Here is a 19,907-nt window from a genome sequence, read left to right on the forward strand (position 1 = left end):
TGATACGGAATCAGGAATCAGGAACCAGAAGTATTTGTTCTGAACTTATGGGGGAACGGAGGGGTGGGACCTCAGGCCTTCCCCTCCCTCCTTTTCCCGGCTTACTGCCAATTCTGCTGGGCTCCTTCTGGTGGTGCAGGCTGTCCCAAAACCTAATTCACCCCAGCCACCTCTGTGGAATCAGAAAGGGTGTAGAACGTTGTAGCCTGGGCTTGGGAGGCGGATGCTGGGTGATCCGGCTTGTCCTCCAAGAAGGCTGTGGAGAGGTCCAGTGAGGCCATGCTGCATGCAGCTTCTTTCACAGCTTGCAGCTTCTCCCCCCCTTCCTTTTACTTTTTTTTTTTAAGGAGGGTTGACATTAGATATTAATGTGAGTGAGCTGCTTTAGGATTCCCTGTTAATCTCTGTAGCATTAATCCTTTAATGATATTCAATTTTTTAAAAATAAATGGTGCCAGAAAATAAAGCGGAAATCTGCTGTCTTCAGGATCAGTCTGCAAAGAGAACAGACAGGTGGATTTTTTTTTAAAAATCCAGTCCCACGTCTCATTTGGGCGGAATTCTCCCCCATCCCTACTCCTGTAATAGGCTGCTTAATCTTGCCATGTTAATTTTCTCTCCTTTATTTCTGCTCTTAACCTTCTCCCATCTGGTTCCTGCCCCCTGCATTCCACTGAAACTGCCCTCACTGCAAAATCTTAACGTCTCTATTCAGTCCTCATTCTTCTTAACTTTTCCATTGTTTGATATACTTGATCTTTCCTACTTGCCTATTTATGTTTTAGGTGTCCAAGATCCTGTCCTCATCAGGTTCTCTTCCTACCTCTCTGATCATTCTTCCAATTTTTCTATAGGTGGAAGCTCTTTCTCTGGGAAACATTATGACAGGACTACAGATCTTTCAGGGTGCATCCCAAATCAAGTATTAGGCATGTGAATTGCAGTTAGGGATGGAAAGATCTGTCAGTTTTGGTTCTCTCAATTTCTCATTTTTCCAATCTTAAATTCAGTTCTCCACATTTCTGCAGCAATTTGCATTTAAAAAAACACACTGAAAATTCATCAGCTTTTGGGGCAGATTTCTCCTAATAAACAATTTTTGTATGCAATTTGCCTAATTACACATTTTTGCAAACCAAATTTCCCTAATATAATGCATTTTGAATGTTATTTTCACCAATATATTCATTTTCAAGCACACTTTACCCTATTATATGCATCTTTGTACACCTTAGCTGAAGAACTGGATTGCAAAATTTATGAGACATGCAAATTTTGAAGAGTGACTGTGTTTTTCTTTTATGTTGGGGGAGAGGGTCTGGAAATCTCCTGTCTAGCCATTATTTGCCCTAATGAGGCTCTTCTTAGTGGGCTGCTGGTTCTCTTCCTGGTGAGACACTCAGCTGCTAGTGAGGGGAGAGGGATCAGGAGGAACTTCTCAGATTCTGCTCGGAGGAGTGCAGCATACACACATTTATTTTTGATATTGCACAAAGCTGGTAATGCGAAAAGCATCTTTTAAAATTGTGTTTTAAATTGTTTTTAAAATATGTGTTCTAAATTGTTATTTGTTTTAATGTTTTTGATTGCTGTAAACTGCCCAGACAGCTTCGGCTATGGGGTGGTATACAAGTGCAATAAATAAATAAAATTAAAAATGTATTGGGCATTTTGCCTATTGGGAAATATGTCTGAAACATTTGCTTTGGTGAAAGTTCATTGTTGCACAATTCCAGGGACAAAACCATGTTTTAAAAAAAGGTGCATGTGCACAGGTAAACAAACACCACTGTTGTGTGGTTTCACCCAAAGGTTTCAAGTGAGTTCTTACCAGTACTGTATTATTCACCCACATTATTTGTTATTATGTTCTATTATCTTTTGCATGCATATTTGTTTCCGTGTGATGTTATCTACAAAAATACTTACAGATTCTGTTTTTGTATCCTTCTGTTGCAGTGTTTCTAAAACCTTTTCTTTAAATTGCTGCAGCCATTCATCATAAGCCTGAGGAATAAACAAAATACATAAGCTTATTGGAGTTCTATGCTCCTCAGTCTAATTCATATTTTGAGCATTCTGTCCAAAATTTCCTTTTACATTTTTAAGAGCTTGTAAATGTCTGAATTCCTCTGTCTGAATCCCTCCCCTTCCTACTAACTCTTATAATCTTTGAGCTTGGCAAAGTTACTTTTTTGAACTACAACTCCCATCAGCCCCAGCCAGCATGGCTACTGGATTGGGCTGATGGGAGTTGTAGTTCAAAAAAGTAACTTTCCCGAGCTCTGCTCTTTATGCACCCCATTTTTCACATTCTCTGCAGCCTTCAGACCCTCCTCAACCTACTTGATCCTTAACACCCCCGTTCAATTAAAAAAAACCCCTCTTGTGCTATTTTCCTGCCCTTAGCCAGCTATGCAGCAGCCAAAATCACAGAAATCATCTGTCCTGGGCTTGGGATACCATTTTTGAGTAGTGGCTCCCCACCCCTGCCTTGCGTGGAAAATTTTTAACCAACAAAACTTTACTTTACTTTCAAGGACAGATTCGCAAATAGGGTTAAAGAAGTTTCATCACAAAGGGCTTCCCTTGTAACTTGGACTTTTAGCACAAATTACTTTGTTAGTATATCTTGCACTAAACTATGCACCAGTACAACCCCATTGGCTTACAGCTATTATGTAACCCACAGTCTTAACTTCTCTTTCATATAGAAGTTACAAAGCTGTCAATTGACCCATCAAGTCCACGTCTGTTTCTCCTGGTTAGCAGTAACTTGCCAAGGTGTTAGGTATAGATCCCAGCCCTGCTACCAGAGGCCTTTGTAACTGGAAATGCAGAGGATTGAACCTGGAAAAGCATGCATATAGCACTCTTTCACTGTATATTTTTCCCTTTTTAAAAAAAATGTTATCTACATTTGAAACTGCCCAGATCACCTTGCATTTTAGATCTGTAAAGCATTAAGCAACAAATGGTGCCTACCTGCTGATCATCTAACTCAATCTGTGGGAAAAGTGAGAAGACCACCTTCTTTGTTTGTGCTTGAATTATTCCCAGCTGCTGTTCCAAAGCTTCCTGAAAGAGCAAAGGGGAACTTTCACAAACTGAAAACTGCTTTAATAATAATAATAATAAACTTTAATTTACACCTTGCTGTTGGTTAAAAGGCATCTTAAGACATCTTTCAGTACCCTGGAAAGTATCAGTATCATCTGTGTCAGCTTCAGGACCTGTCCATATGCACACCTTAAAAGGTTAATGTAAAGATATGAATACGACTATATTTCCATGGTGAGTGTCCATTCGGTGGCTGATCATAAGTTTCCCTCCACTTTATCCCCATATTCTAATTTTTTATTCTCCATTTTGTTTCTGAAGTCAGCCTGAAAGAACTGGCTATCCAGGAGAGATGCATTTGTAGTACCAGGCCACCCTCTATTGATATGGAAAAGAGTCCATTGTTGACAGAGAGAGACAGAAGAAGGACAGAAGAGGTGTCCATATCATAGACACACACACATATATCCCATGGATCATTGTTTCACCGAGTCTTTGGGGCCCTGTGGAAAAACCTCCTTTGCCCTTTAGGAAGTGGGCCAAACACTCCCTCTCCTTTGCTCTCTGATAGTTGCAAGATACAGCAGGCTTGGGCAAGTGGTAAATTTTTCAAGTAGAAACAGCATTCTTGGTTGCCTATGGCCTCACTTTACTCCTTCTCCTTAGTTGAACTCATATTACTAGGTGCATGTAGAAAAATCACAGGAGGTATTTTAATTATATTATATTATATTATATTATAAACTGTGGTTTCTCTCTCTTACACACACACACACACACACACACACACACACACACACACAGACAAACGCTGAGGCAAAAAGATTAATGGCTGTCATCCTTGAATAATTATCCCAATTTGTTTCTGAAGCAGCATGAAATGAGATACAATCCTGGAGATCTCATCAATTATTATCTGCATTATTTGGAGAACTTCATTGTTTTCATTGTGGCCACAGCTTGGACTACTTCTATTGCATAATTCTTGCATATGATTACATATTAATGTTCTAAAAATCACTATAATTTTATTGTCTTGGAATCCTGTGACCTTGTCTTTTTTGTTACTTCTGTCAATCATAGACCATTCAGGAACTCTTACAACTTCTGGCCTATGCAGTAATTTCCTCTATGTAGCAGTTGTGGGACCTTTGGCTATGTTACAGTTGAGTCTTCAAGAATGAAATTAACTGAAAGAATGCAGACTGACTGGGGTGTTTGGGAACATATTGCTATTGCTTGAGAAGGACTCTTGAATAAGATTTTTATGGTTCCTGATCTGATCCCTTTCTGAGGGCAGTAATTGGAACTCTCCCCAGAGGAAGACAAGCCTGAAGGATGACAAGTCTTATAAGGCTGGAGGAGTGATAGACGAGGAAAGGAGATGTAGACTGACAGGTTGAGGCAGAGTAGCTCTTTCAATACTTGGGAGTGGCTAGATTAATATAACGGATTGTGTAATATGGATTTATATTGATATATTGATTTCTTATAGTCTATGATTGCTATAAACTTCACAGTGCTATGCCAACTTTCATCAAGAATGGAGATTTATTAAGAGAAGCTTAATAAGAATGTATGTCTTTTTAATTTACTGTTGATACTTATGGCTAGATGAAATAAATAAATATTGCATAAAATAAATAGCTTCAACGAAGGAGAATGGACTGAATGAAGTCTGGACAAAACTCTTGGAATGAAGGTGGCCCTTTGTAACAGAGGAGATCTACCAATCCCAGATTCATAGGAGTTACTCCCAGGCCTTTTAGGACTTAGGTCAAGTCAGGCAACTGAGAAAGTCTCTATACAAAAGAGGCTATCGATCACAGTGGAGCCCACTCATGTTCCCCCATTTTGTTACCTTGGATTGCACTGCATGCCTTTTTGCTAGGAGGCACCCCTTAGGGTAAATGAACTTCTGCTGGCCAGGGTCTGCAGCCCTTCATAAGCCTGTCCTTTGACTTTCCCCTTTGGATGCTTCTGTGTTTTTGCCACTTGCTGCTCTTGCTTATGAGCTAGAGTAGAAACAGTTGCCACTGCTTGGCCTCTCCTCCCTCTGGGGCATGGCTCCTTTAATCTCTGAGAGAATGAGAGCCCTCACTCAGTGGAAGAATGGAGTGGGGAGCTTGCTGCCTACTGTGGTCTTTCAACCCAGCAGCAGTTGACAGATCAGGTCCCCAGGCTACTCACCAATGCTACGTCAATGCTGGTAAGTGCCGATGAGCCATCTTGCATGCCACCTGCTTTCATGTCTGCCACCAAGTGCTGGGATGCCCAAGGTGCTGCTACCTTGTATGAGATGCTGCCTGACTTCCTGATGCAAGGGAAGGCAAGCAGGGCACAGGCCAGGGTGTAGCAACAGGGCAAGGCAAATGAGGGCATTGCCCCCCAAATGATAATTCTGCCCCCCCAAATGAAATTTTCCTTCAGTCCCCAAATTTCAAGCATTGTACTAACTTAAAACTTCAATTGAGCTTTTAGAAATAGTTTAGGCATCCAAAGAGAGCAACAGGGCTAAGTTACCAAGGGAATGCGAACAAATGAAATGTAAGAGTTAAACGTGTGAATGAAGTGAACACAAGTCTTGATGGATGGGGAAGGGAATTGGCAAACCTAGGGGAAGAAAAATTGGCAAAGGCGGGAAGGACAGTATTGCTATGCACTGCAGAGCATCTCCCCCTCTCCTGTAATGCTCAACCAGCTTCTGGAGGTGGTGGGTGTTATTAGTACATCTGGTGGGTATGCCTAGGCTTTTGGACCTAGCCTAGTCCAGGGCAGGACCTGAGAAGAAGCAGAGAGGTGAGTGAGCTGGCTCTCCAAGGTCCAGGAAGCTTAATGAGACCTTACTAACTTAGCCCAGGCAATGGGGAGCTGGAATATTCTGGATGCCTGCCTGTCTAGGGGGCATTTCTTCCTTAGTTTGTTTTTAAAAAAGCTGAAAAATAATAATGCACTTTATTCAACTATTCTCAGGCAAACTTATGTACTACCAAAATAGGGTGTGTGAGATATGCTGGTAGAGCCTTCAGAAGCAGTGTTAGCTGGCTGATTGTGTGCTTGTACAGTTGATTCTAGCACCTGTAGGTCAGAGAGACGTATAGTTCCTATATGACATGCTGTCAAGCATTTCCTTATGAAGAGTGATGTTTATAGGTATCAATTTAATTTTTAAAGTAAAACTTCTCTTAATTGCTTTCCTGGCTTGGCAAAGGAGACCAGGGTAGTTAATTCCAGGAAGCAGCTGCCTCGGGAGAACTGAACTCACAGTTCATGAGCTTACTAAAACATCGTAAGTGTATAGGGAAGCCTCTCCACACATGCACACTTTGTATGCTGCAGGACTCACCTTTAGTGCATCTACGACTGTGTGTGAAAATTCATTCTCAGCTTTGACACGTGAACACCAAACAGGTGTTCAGTTGTTCATCAGACAAAAACAAACTTCATAGAATCAGAAAAGTAGAGTTGGAAGGGGCCTATAAGGCCATCGAGTCCAACCCCCTGCTTAATGCAGGAATCCAAATTAAAGCATACCTAGCAGTTGGTTGTCTAGCTGTCTATTGAATGTCTCCAGTGATGGAGAGCCCACTACCTCTCTAAGCAATTGGTTCTAATGGGGAATTTTATATATCCACATATATAATCATAGATATTAGAAGGTATATGTTTTAAAATCACAAGGAATTAAGCATAGGCATGTAGGCCTGTTGAGACCCTAAGATCCAGTCTCACAGAGAACCCTAAAAATCCATAGGGCTCAGAATCAGACCTGTGAGTAAGGGCCTATGTAAGCAGACAAAGTAAACTCAGTTTGAACTCTTGTGTTCTTTCCAGAACTCGGCCAGTGCGTGACTGACAATTATTAATTAGTGTATTGTTTAAACTCAATGGGCATATAACCTGTGTAAGCTGTGATTGATAGATTTTACTGCTTGATCCTGGGAAATAAGTAGAAATCACTTATATTTGATTGTTGTGTAGAGTGATAACGCCGACTAGGAGGAAAACTCTGTAACAAGTATCAAAGTTTTAATGAGAGAAATGTTGAGATTTAACAATGATTTCTAAAATAACCCAGTATGTTAAATTGTAATACAACTATAAGTGTGTTTTCATGAAGAGAAAGGTACTCTGAGGTGGCTTGCCTTTTCTATTCCTCTGAGGCTGAGAGGCAGGGGCTGATTCAGGATTACCCAGTGCCTTGTCTTAAACGTATGGTCTCCAGGCACAGTACAGTACCTTAATCCTAAACCTTCCTCTATAGCCATGTAAGGAAACAATTTACTTACTATTTATAGTAAGGCAATGGGATTTCTGAGAAAGTATAAGGAATAAGAAACCTATAGCAACAAAGACAGCTGTAGGTGCTCATAAACTTTCAGGCACCCTAAGCTAAGCCAAACCCAGCCTGGCATCGTTAAGGAACATGTTAGCCTGGCTGATCAAGAACAATGGAACAATGGGTATACCGGGTTTGCTTGAAGGCACATTCACAATAGTAACTGGTTTCAACTGGCCTGAAAGAGCATTAGTCAAGGTGGACAGCAGAACAATGGTGATATTAGTAAGACAGACAGAAAATTGGAATAAGAAGTATATTACCTAATGATTTCTGATTGGTTTGGAAAGATTGCAGAGGAGGAACTGTGATGTTATGTGGGAAGGAACTTGTGGGATTGGTGAACTAATGTCACATGCTGCATCTGTACTGCTTAAAAGAGCTTGCACACAGTGCCTCAGTGCACTCTCTCCTGGATGTCTCAGGGAGACTGACCCCGCACATGCTTGTAAAGAATAAAGGCCTATCTTTTTGCTTCAAGCCTGAGTCTTCAAATTTCTTCAAGGACCCGCAGCAAAAGATCCCACAGGAGAAAATTCTCCATCAGTTCCACTGTCATAAGGCAGTTTTTCCTGATGTTGTCAAAATCTGGCTTCCTGTAACTTGAGCCTATTATTCCATGTCCTGCACTCTGGGACAATCAAGAAGAGATCTTAGCTTTCCTCTGTAAGACAACCTTTCAAGTACTTGAAGAGTGCTATCATATCTCCTCTCAGTCTTCTCTTCTCAAGGCTAAACACATCCAGTTCTTTCATTCTCTGCTCATAGGGCTTTGTTTCCAGTCCCCTAACCATCCTCGTTGCCCTCCTCTAAACCTGTTCCAGTTTGTCTGCATCCTTCTTAAAAGTGTGGTGTTGAGAACTGGATGCAGTACTCAAGATGAGGCCTAACCAGTGCTGAATAGAGGGCAACTAGTAGTTCACACAATTTGGAAACTATACTTCTGTTAATACAGCCTAAAATAGCATTTGCCTTTTTTGCAGCCACATCACACTGTTGGCTCTTATTCAGTTTGTGATCAACAACAATTCCAAGGTCCTTCCCATATGTAGTATTGCTAAGCTAAGTATCCCCCATCTTATAACTGTGCATTTGGTTTATTTTTCTGAGGTGTAGAAGTTATCCCTGTTAAATTTCATTCTGTTGTTTTCAGCCCAATGCCCCAGTTTATCAATCACTTTTGTTTCTGTCCTCCAGGGTATTAGCTATCCCTCCCAATTTGTATCATCTGCAAATTTGATAAGCATTCCCTGCACCTCCTCATCCAAGTCATTAATAAAAACTTTGAAGAGCAATGGGCCCAGGACTGAGCCCTGTGGTTCCCCGCTCATTACCCCTCCCTAGTTTGAGAAGGAACCATTGATAACCACCCTTTCACTATGATTCTGTAGCCAACTCTGGTTCCCCCTAATAGTTGTTCCATCCAGCCCACATTTAGCTAGCTTGCTAATCAGAATATCATGGGGAATTTTGCCAAAAGCTTGGCTGGCGTCAAGATATATTATGACTACAGCATTCCCACAGTCTACAAGGGAGGTTACCCAATCAAAAAACAAGGTAAGATAAGTCTGGCGGGATTTGTTCTTGAGAAATCCATGTTGGATTTTAGTAATCACTGCATTGTTTTCAGGGTGCTTACAGACTGACCACTTTATAGTCTGCTCCAGAATCTTCCCAGGAATTGATGCCAGGCTAACAGGTCTGTAGTTCCCAGGTTCCTCCTTTTTGACTTTTTTGAAGATAGTCACAAAATTAGCCCTCTAGTCATTTAGCGCGTCACCCATCCTCCATGATTTTGCAAAGATAATAGACAGTGGTTCCGAGAGTTCTTCGGCCAGTGCCTTCAATACTCTAGGATGCAGTTCTTTGGACCCTGCAGATTTGAACTTGTTCAAAGTGATTAGGTATTCCTTGACCATTTGTCTATCAATTTCAAGCCGCAATCCTGCCCTTTCAACTTCACATTTGCCAGAAGGATCATAGACTCTCTTTTGGGAGAAGACTCAGCCAAAATAGGAATTGAGCACTTCTGCCTTTTCTTTGACATCTATTATAATTTTGCCATCCTCACTGTACCACCATTTATTTTCTCTGTTTTTTACTACGGATATACTTGAAGAAAGCTTTTTTGTTGCTTTTAGCATTTCTCATTAACCTCAGCTCATTCTCAGCTTTAAAGGATGCCATCCCTGCAACTCTGTGTTACCTGTCTGTACTCTTCCTTTGTGGCCAGGCCTTCCTTCAACTTTCTGTACGTGTCCTTTTTTTGTTTTCAGGTCATCTCTAAGCTTTTTGTGAAGCCACACTGGCTTCTTCCGCTGGCTTCAGGCATTAAACTTGGTGATCGTGGCTTTTAAAACTAATATAATTGAAGGAATTTCAAGTGAAGAGTTCCTCTGCTAGTTTGCAGAGAAATTATGGTGCAATAGACTTTTTTTTAGCAGTTCAGATCATTATGGTAGGATGACTTGCACAAATACATTTACTTTCTAGTCACTGTTATTTAGTTTACATAACTATTTTGCATGTGGAAAATATTGTATTTTAATTTGATTTGCTTTTTTGTAAATTTACAAATCATAGTTCCTAATTAAAATGCATAAATTGGGGTTTATTTTTGTCATTACCTAAGAAAACCCTTTCCCCCCAGAAACCTCTTTTGTAGTGACTGATGCCCAACTCTTCTGCCCCTCCCCAATTTTTGTCTCTGCCCACCCAATGAAAATTGTCTTGCTACACTCCTGGCATAGGCTGTGACGTGGCATTCCTCTCTGGAACTGATAGTCTCTGCACTAGCAGCACTGTATTCTTGGGGTGACACAGCCTCTGATTCTACTCCAGCAAAGCTGCCGAAGACTAAATCCTCTCACTGCTTCCGCAGACTCCTAACAGCCACAGGAGATCCTGTTGCCCTTTTCTCCAATGCTGGGCTACACCGTGACAGAGGGGGAGATGGAAGGAGAAAAGCCCTTTCATTGTCTCCATCCTTTTAAAAAAAAATTCAGACTGAACTGTCCCAAGCTCTGATTGGACACAGTGTCGCCAACACTAAGCAGAGTCAATCTGGAGGCATGAGCAGAGGTCCCTCCTCTTCTGGAGCAGCAAGAGTCAGTTGGCTCTCCCTCTAGATAAAGGGGAGCAGCCAACTCCTGAAGAATTGAAATGCCCTCCAGAGGGGCAGTGGATATAGAACAGGATTGTTTTTCCCATATTTACCACTTTTATTTATTAGCAAAATTAGCTTGGATGAAACTTTGGTTCTCAGAGGATGTCTAAGAAAAAAATGTTAGGATTCAGTAGCAGTTCCTTCACGTGTTCCTAAAAAGAAGTGGCAGAGAATATAACAGGATCAAAATTAAACAAGAAAAAAATAAAAACATGAGTCGACTATAAAAGAAAGTTCTGACATTTTATCCTTGACTTTGATTATCAGACATAAAAAGTTATGTTCTGTTAAGGAAAAACTTTGAACAGTGGGAAAAGAATGAAGGTTATAGACTCCAGGATTTAATTACAAACTCAGAAGTTGTCTCGAGAACATCCGGAGAAAAATTTAGGGTGATGGATACATCCGTGGTATTTTATCATACAGGAATTGGGAAAGAGACAATTAGAAAAAAAAGTGTTAAGATGTTATTTGTGTTTCGAACAGGCTTTCCTCTTGAACATGGAAAACTGGGTTTCAGATGTGTATAGAGATGCATGTCTCTAGCAAGCATAGTAACAGTTCTATGGCAAAGCTGGGTTGCTGCTACATACAGTGTGAACTTTTTAGTTTTTCCTCTTTTACAATCAAGGGACAGGTATATACAAATATTATGATGTCACTGTTTGGTACAAAATACTGTGGAATTTATAAGAAAGCTAACCTTTGCTTTAGTTGAAGAGAGCAGTTTTTCTTCACATGCCTTTTCCACTGAAGTCAGAGCTTCCACGGCTTCTAAGTTTTTTTTCTCCAAGTCCTGTTGGAAACAAAAACCACACATAAACCATGTATTTGTAGGGAGGTAGCCCCAAAATGTTATGTGCAGCAACTTAGCCATCCCCTCTAGGAAATTCAAGGTAATTTTCAAAACTGCCAGAATATGTTGATCTTAAACAAAATTTACATTGCTACAACTTAAATTGATTTTCTTTTTGAGAACTGTATTCCTTCTTTACATATCCCTTCAAATACTAACAAAAATCATTACTTCCTTTAAAAAAAAAAGTCCCCTACCCTTGCTGTAGGTCAAATCCTACCCCCTTACCCCCTTTATCTATATTTACTGTATTCTCCCTTACTCATCTATCCCCCATATTATATTGAGGGAAATGATTCCTATAACATAAGGTCATCCAGATCTTAACTAGCATGTTAGCAATCCAAGACCTAGTTTTTCCACATTCTACAATGATAAAAGACTGAAAAATATATTACTCACAAAATCAAGACAATTTGTCCTATCAGTATGAGATCTGGCATGTAGAATTTGCATAGTGGGAGCTACAAACTGACCTAATTTCAGAAACACATGAAGGCTAGGTTACAGTAGTTTAAAAATGTATGTAGAAATTTCCTGCTTGTGACAATTTTAATCCACTCAAAGCTGCCACAAGGAGGAATTCATGGTAAGCTATCTTGCATTCAAGTGTATTGCAGAGTCTCCCTTCTTTGGTTTGGTGGAAATCTGTTGTACATTCCTAGTTGTAAAAGTTTTGAAGGTTTAATTTTAAAGGGGAAGTGATCTCTTCCACTCCCTCCAGTTTTGGACACTCTGTGAATAAGAGCAATGGACTGTATGCCTAGTACACCTCTTGTACAGAATGCGGCGGCACGCTTGATTACGCATAGCCGTCGCTGGGATCATATCACCCCAGTGTTATTAGATCTTCACTGGTTACCAGTTGTCTACCGGGCCCAATTCAAGGTGTTGGTGTTGACCTTTAAAACCCTATACGGTTTCGGCCCAGTATATCTGAAGGAACGCCTCCAGAATCACCGATTATGCCGCCTGACGAGATCAGCCTCGCAAGACCTTCTCTCGGTCCCACCGGTGAGAACAGCTAGGCTGGTACGGACCAGAGAGAGGGCATTCTCTGTTGTGGCCCCCACCCTCTGGAACTCCCTCCCTTTTGATCTCAGACATGCTCCCTCCCTGTCCAGCTATCGCCGAGCCTTGAAGACCTGGCTGTTCAGGCAGACCTACAAGATTGGGACAGATTAATTTTATGTTATAACTGAATTAACGGATGGTTTCTTTAGCTTAAAATTTGATTATGTTGATGTATATGGATTGTTTTTATTCTTGTTGTTCGTCGCCTAGAGTGTCCCTAACCCGGACAGATAGGCGGCTGAAAAATAAAATTTATTATTATTATTATTATTGAAACATTGGCCATTCTGTGAAGACAATACAGGGATAATTAAAATAGCCTAATTAACAGGTTTGATTACATGCATGAACTGCTTTCAACACAGTCCTAGCTTGCGTCACCAAGACCTGATCAGACAATTCTCATAAATGTGTCCACCAGGTGACTCTGTACTTTACCAAGTTTGATTTTGAATAATGGGATTAGTTTTGTTCTATAGCGATTTCATCTCCCTGATCAGGTACCCTACAGGACTGGAATTCTGCTAAGTATACCAAGGCTGGTGGTCTTAGGGGACTTTAACATTCATGCCAAGGCTGCTTTGTCAGGAGTCGCTCGGGACTTTATTCATTCCTCCTGAAGTAGATCAGAGCAGTGTACAGTAAAATATAATAAAATACAATAGGCAACAGAATAGCCAATAACTGTCGTGGGCCCCACGGAAAACCTTTGTCCGGATTGGGAGAATGAAGAGTGAGTTACAGATGTTGTGGAGGGAGCTGGGGAAAACACAGGAGAAATGCTTCCAGAAACCTCTAGCAGCTCTCTATCTAGTGAGTTAATTGATGTCAGTAACCCTCTTCACCTATGACGAAGAGAGAGGAATCTTCACTGGCACCCAGCCCGGACCTAGCTGTTGAACAGAAAAACCCTAATGAACAGCCCGGACTCCTCCAGAGAAAAAGTGAAAGTAGTCTGTCGGAGACAGAAATAACAATTTCTCAAGGTCACGTAGAATAGTGAAAAGGAGGCTTCAGCTAAAGGAATCAGTGTTTCTCCCCAGAAGGAACATAAGAACATAAGAAAAGCCTGCTGGATCAGGCCAGTGGCCCATCTAGTCCAGCATCCTGTTCTCACAGTGGCCAACCAGGTGCCTGGGGGAAGCCCGCAAGCAGGACCCGAGTGCAAGAACACTCTCCCCTCCTGAGGCTTCCGGCAACTGGTTTTCAGAAGCATGCTGCCTCTGACTAGGGTGGCAGAGCACAGCCATCATGGCTAGTAGCCATTGATAGCCCTGTCCTCCATGAATTTGTCTAATCTTCTTTTAAAGCCATCCAAGCTGGTGGCCATTACTGCATCTTGTGGGAGCAAATTCCATAGTTTAACTATGCGCTGAGTAAAGAAGTACTTCCTTTTGTCTGTCCTGAATCTTCCAACATTCAGCTTCTTTGAATGTCCACGAGTTCTAGTATTATGAGAGAGGGAGAAGAACTTTTCTCTATCCACTTTCTCAATGCCATGCATAATTTTATACACTTCTATCATGTCTCCTCTCACCCGCCTTTTCTCTAAACTAAAAAGCCCCAAATGCTGCAACCTTTCCTCGTAAGGGAGTCGCTCCATCCCCTTCATCATTCTGGTTGCCCTCTTCTGAACCTTTTCCAACTCTAGAATATCCTTTTTGAGATGAGACGACCACAACTGTACACAGTATTCCAAATGCGGCCGCACCATAGATTTATACAACGGCATTATGATATCGGCTGTTTTATTTTCAATACCTTTCCTAATTATCCCTAGCATGGAATTTGCCTTTTTCACAGCTGCCGCACACTGGGTCGACATTTTCATCGTGCTGTCCACTACAACCCCGAGGTCTCTCTCCTGGTCGGTCACCGCCAGTTCAGACCCCATGAGCGTATATGTGAAATTCAGATTTTTTGCTCCAATATGCATAATTTTACACTTGTTCATATTAAATTGCATTTGCCATTTTTCCACCCATTCACTCAGTTTGGAGAGGTCTTTTTGGAGCTCTTCGCAATCCCTTTTTGTTTTAACAACCCTGAACAATTTAGTGTTGTCAGCAAACTTGGCCACTTCACTGCTCACTCCTAATTCTAGGTCATTAACGAACAAGTTGAAAAGTACAGGTCCCAATACTGATCCTTGAGGGACTCCACTTTCTACAGCCCTCCATTGGGAAAACTGTCCGTTTATTCCTACTCTCTGCTTTCTGCTTCTTAACCAATTCCTTATCCACAAGAGGACCTCTCCTCTTATTCCATGACTGCTAAGCTTCCTCAGAAGTCTTTGGTGAGGTACTTTGTCAAACGCTTTTTGAAAGTCTAAGTACACTATGTCCACTGGATCACCTCTATCTGTATGCTTGTTGACACTCTCAAAGAATTCTAATAGGTTACTGAGACAGGACTTTCCCTTGCAGAAGCCATGCTGGCTCTGCTTCAGCAAAGCTTGTTCTTCTATGTGCTTAGTTAATCTAGCTTTAGTAATACTTTCTACCAGTTTTCCGGGGACAGAAGTTAAGCTAACTGGCCTGTAATTTCCGGGATCCCCCCTGGATCCCTTTTTGAATATTGGCGTTACATTTGCCACTTTACAGTCCTCAGGCACGGAGGAGGACCAGAGGGACAAGTTACATATTTTAGTTAGCGGATCCGCAATTTCACATTTGAGTTCTTTGAGAACTCTCGGGTGGATGCCATCCGGGACCGGTGATTTGTCAGTTTTTATATTGTCCATCAAGTCTAGAACTTCCTCTCTCGTTACCACTATTTGTCTCAATTCCTCAGAATCCTTTCCTGCAAATGTTAGTTCAGGTTCAGGGATCTGCCCTATATCTTCCACTGTGAAGACAGATGCAAAGAATTCACTTAGCTTCTCTGCAATCTCCTTATCGTTCTTTAGTACACCTTTGACTCCCTTATCATCCACGGGTCGAATCGCCTCCCTAGATGGTCTCCTGCTTTGGATGTATTTATAGAATTTTTTGTTGTTGGTTTTTATGTTCTTAGCAATGTGCTCCTCAAATTCTTTTTTAGCATCCCTTATTGTCTTCTTGCATTTCTTTTGCCAGAGTTTGTGTTCTTTTTTATTTTCTTCATTCGGACAAGACTTCCATTTTCTGAAGGAAGACTTTTTGCCTCTAAGAGCTCCCACCTTTCTGCAAAGCCTAGAAAATGCTAGAGTTAGCCAATGCGAGTTAAGTACCAGCCCACCTCTCTTTTATATAAAGTTTCTGGGAATGATAAAATTGTTGTGACAACTTTCTGATGCTGCTTCTATGTCTAGTTCTGTATCCTGATTCATGCCTAGAATGTCTGGTGCTGCATTCCTATAATGACTTCTGGAATAAAGCTTTTTGCAAAACATAGTCTTCAAAGTCCTGAGTCTACTTCTCTGGGGAACCAGGACAATAACAGCCAAAATATCTAGAAGTCTCAATAGCATGATGAAAAAAAGTTTTAAGTGGTCTCCTAAACATGAGGGAATCATATAACTCTCCAAAGAGATGGAGTTCCAGAGGAAGAGGTCCACCAGAGAAAAGGCCCTCTCATACGTCCCTGAAGGGACAGAAAGGACCTCTGTGGAAGATCCCAATTTTTGGCTAAAATTATATGCAGAAAGGCAATCCTTCAGATAACCTGATCCTAAGTCATAGCTTAAAGTCAGCATTTTGAACTGTGTTTGGAAATTACCAGGAAACCAATGCAGTTGGTACAAAAGGGTAGCAATATCCTACTCCTGTAAGAAGCCTGGTTGCTGCACTAACTGGAGTTTCCAAATGGTCTTTATAGACCCACAGAGTATGTTTTACATGAATCTAGAAAAGTAGTAGCTAAGGTATATACCATTGTAGCTAGATCAGAAGGTTCCAAAAACACAGCTGGTACATTAATCTTAATTGTGCAAAGGCACTCCTGGCCAAGATGAGACATGAAAATCCATGTCTAAGGCTGAGTCTAAGAGCATCTTTAAGTTGCACACCTAAGTTTTCAATAGGAATGCCTTTTACCTCTGGTTGAACATCCAGATTTCATGGTCTTCATGTCAACAATGGGTCTGTCTCAAATTATATGTGGCCCAATACATGCTGCAGAACAGACTTTACATCTGGTATTCTGTCCTAGATTAGTGGGAAATTATCTGTGGTTGGAGGAACTAAGTTTGGCTTTGTTGTTTTGAACAGATTATTACCTGATCAAAATTGATTTTCAAGCTACCAGTCTCAGTACTGAAGGGCCAAGTTTGCCCCCATAGACTGAGGAACCTGGATGATTTTCTGTGGCTTTTTAAAGGGTTTTCCTTGGTCCTGCCAAGGCCTTGGTCTCCACTTGGAATAAGGAGATGACCTGAGCTGTTGATACAATCATTCCAAAATGTGCTTGATGTCTGTTTTAGAGCTTTATCCTTGATATTTTAAGGAGCTGAAAGTTATGAAATGAAAGGGCTGACAATTAGAATGCAAATAGCAGAACACTCATAACAAATATGACAATCCAACTGAGAGGCCTTTTCCCGTCTTACACCGTGATTGATGATGGAAATGAAAAAATCTTATTTCTCTGCCATTCATGTGTCTGCTCAATGTTGTATAGTTTTTTCACATGGTGAAGGGCCTCTTTGGTATAGGCTCAGGGATGCAAGATCTGGAACCATCAAAGCACACTGTGATCAGTTTGCCCAGGTGACCTCAGTAGCTAGGGCTGCCCTTTACCAGCTGTGGTTTTTAAGATATGTGTGTCTGTTTCTGTATCAAGACGGGCTGACCACTGTTGTTCATACACTGGCAACCTCCAGAATGGATTATTGCAATGTACACTATCTGGGGCTGTCCTTGAGGCTGACCAAGAAGCTGCAGCTGGTGCAAAATGTGGCAGTTCAACTCCCACTGGGGCAGAATATCACCAGGAAATTATGCCACTGCTGAAAGAGCTGCACTGGCTGTCAACTGGTACCAAGCTAAGTTTGAGGTGCTGGTACTGGTGTAACAAATCTTATACAGCTTAGGACCTGGATACCGAAAAAATCATTTTATCCCCTAGATGGCTAATTGATCATTGCATTCTGCAGAGGAGGGTATCCTGCAGATACCATCTTATCAGGAGGTCTGTTCCACACAATGTCAGAATAGCACCTGCCATTTGGAGCTCCCTCCCATTAAGTGTCAAACAAGCACCAGCTCTATTGTATTTTAGGCGCTTGTTGAAGATTTACCTCTTTCAACAAGCTTTCTAAGTGGAGATTAACATCCCAGTTTGTCTGATTATAAAATTATATATATAATTGTGTTATATGTAATTATTTTTTTGTTTTTAAACTTTCACATATGCAATTGTTTTAACTGTTTTTATATATGCAATTATTTTATAAATGTTTTTATTGTAAATCGCTTAAAGATACCTCATAGGAAGCAATTCATAAATAAGATGATAATGTTTTGGGATAAAGTTGCTTGCATCTTTGCTGACTTGGATGCCTTAGGTGTGATAGATAGAGCACCGTCTAAACCATGCTGTACAGCCTGAGGACATGCACAAATAGCTGGGAGAGTTGAAGCCTACCATGTATCCCCCTTGACTCCTGCCTGCTATTGAAATCTGCCAGGACTGGGCAATATGGACCTCAAAGGTGGCAAATGCCTCTGAGCAATGGAATGTTCCCCACTGCCTTAAAGGAGGCAGTGGTGAGGCCTTTATTAAAGAAAGCAAGTTCTGATCCAACTCTTTGGGATCACTTGAGGCTCAGGTAGCCTCGGTGGCACGGAATGCATTCTACCAGCTTCGGCTGGTAGCCCAACTACGACCCTATCTGGACAGGGAGAATCTCGCCTCAGTTATCCATGCTATGGTAACCTCTAGATTGGACTACTGTAATGCACTCTACGTGGGGCTACCTGTGAAGACGGTTCGGAAACTTCAGCTAGTGCAAAATGCTGCGGCCAGAGTTCTCACTGGGACAAAGAAATTTGACCATATAACACCTGTCCTGGCGCAGCTGCACTGGCTACCGATATGTTTCTGGGCCAGATTCAAAGTGTTGGTGCTTACCTATAAAGCCCTAAATGGCATCGGACCGCAATACCTGGTGGAACGCCTCTCTCGCTATGTACCTACCCGTTCACTACCCTCGACGTCGAAGGCCCTTCTCCGGGTCCCAACTCGTAAAGAGGCCCGGAGATCAACAACTAGATCTAGGGCCTTCTCAGTGGTGGCCCCCGAACTATGGAATGCCCTCCCAGACGAGATACGCCTGGCGCCTTCTTTGTTATCTTTTCGGCGCCAGGTAAAAACCTACCTTTTCGCCCAGGCTTTTTAAACATTTTAAATTTAATTTTAAACCTAATATGGATTTTAATTTATAAACTCAATGGCAATTCTATTTCGGATTTTTATCATGTTATATTTTTCACACTTGCTCATATTTTAATTGTGATTTTACTTGTTGTACACCGCCCTGAGAGCTTTCTGCTATAGGGCGGTCTAGAAATGTAATTAAATAAATAAATAAAATAAATAAAATCCTTACTATTCAGTTTCTAATATTTCATTTTTGGGCAACATGCTGAAACATGTGGTCGATTTTCAATAGCACTTAGTGTTAGATGATGCTGATTATTTGGATCCATTCCAATCCAGTTTCAGGCCATTTTGGGATGACAACAATTTTGCTCATCCCAGTGGATGACTTACACTAGGGAAAGGATGGAGGGAGTGCAACCCTTTTTGTTCTCCTAGACCTCTCAATGGGTTTTGATACCTTAACCAAAATATCCTTTGGAACAGTGTATCTGGGTTATGCTTAAAAGACATAGTGTTGCTGGAAAATCAGTCTCAGAACGTGAAGTGGGTGACATCTGTTCCACTCTGCGATCACTGGATTATGAGTACTTCAAGGTTCCTTCTTATCCGCCATGCTTTATAACTTCTACTTGAAATTGATGGGAGAAATCATCTGGAGGTTTGGGCTGAGGTTTCATCAATATGCAGATGACACTCAAGCTCTCCTTGTTTCCTTCCCAGGGAGGGTGTCGAACACCTGAATCAATGCCTCAAGGCAGTTTTAGGCTGGATGAGAGTGACCAAACTGAAACTTAACCCAGACAAGATGGAGGTAAAATGGGTGGATAAACCAATTATTCTGGATGAAGGTTTGCAATTGGTCTTATGCAAGATTGCAACCTCTCTGAAGGACCAAGCGTGCAGTTTGGGAGTTCTCCTGGACTCAGCACCAACTGGGGAAGCTCAGGTGGTGATGATGGCTATGAGTGCTTTTTTACAGCTTAGGGTGGTGTGACCTATCAGAAGAGGACAGACCTTGCCTCAAGTAACCCATGTACTAATGACATCCAGACTGGACTATAGTAGTGTGCTGCATGTAGGGTTGCCTTTAAAGATGGTTCAGAAACTTC

At 41.4% G+C, this 19,907-nt stretch overlaps 1 protein-coding gene across 3 annotated transcripts in view; it reads right to left on the reverse strand.

The window, feature by feature from the left end:
- The window catches only part of RRBP1 (ribosome binding protein 1), a 113,224-nt gene that overhangs the window by 12,175 nt on the left and 81,142 nt on the right, over positions 1-19,907 (reverse strand). For all 3 annotated transcript variants that reach the window (XM_061585578.1, XM_061585567.1, XM_061585569.1), the window contains exons 12-14: positions 11,269-11,361; positions 2,986-3,078; positions 1,930-2,007 (exon numbers count right to left, since the gene is read on the reverse strand). In XM_061585578.1, the coding sequence (XP_061441562.1) occupies positions 1,930-2,007; positions 2,986-3,078; positions 11,269-11,361 (264 nt within the window). The remainder of the gene's footprint in view (positions 1-1,929; positions 2,008-2,985; positions 3,079-11,268; positions 11,362-19,907) is intronic.

This window comes from Rhineura floridana, chromosome 1 (genome assembly GCF_030035675.1).
Source record: "Rhineura floridana isolate rRhiFlo1 chromosome 1, rRhiFlo1.hap2, whole genome shotgun sequence".
NCBI classification, from domain to species: domain Eukaryota; kingdom Metazoa; phylum Chordata; class Lepidosauria; order Squamata; family Rhineuridae; genus Rhineura; species Rhineura floridana.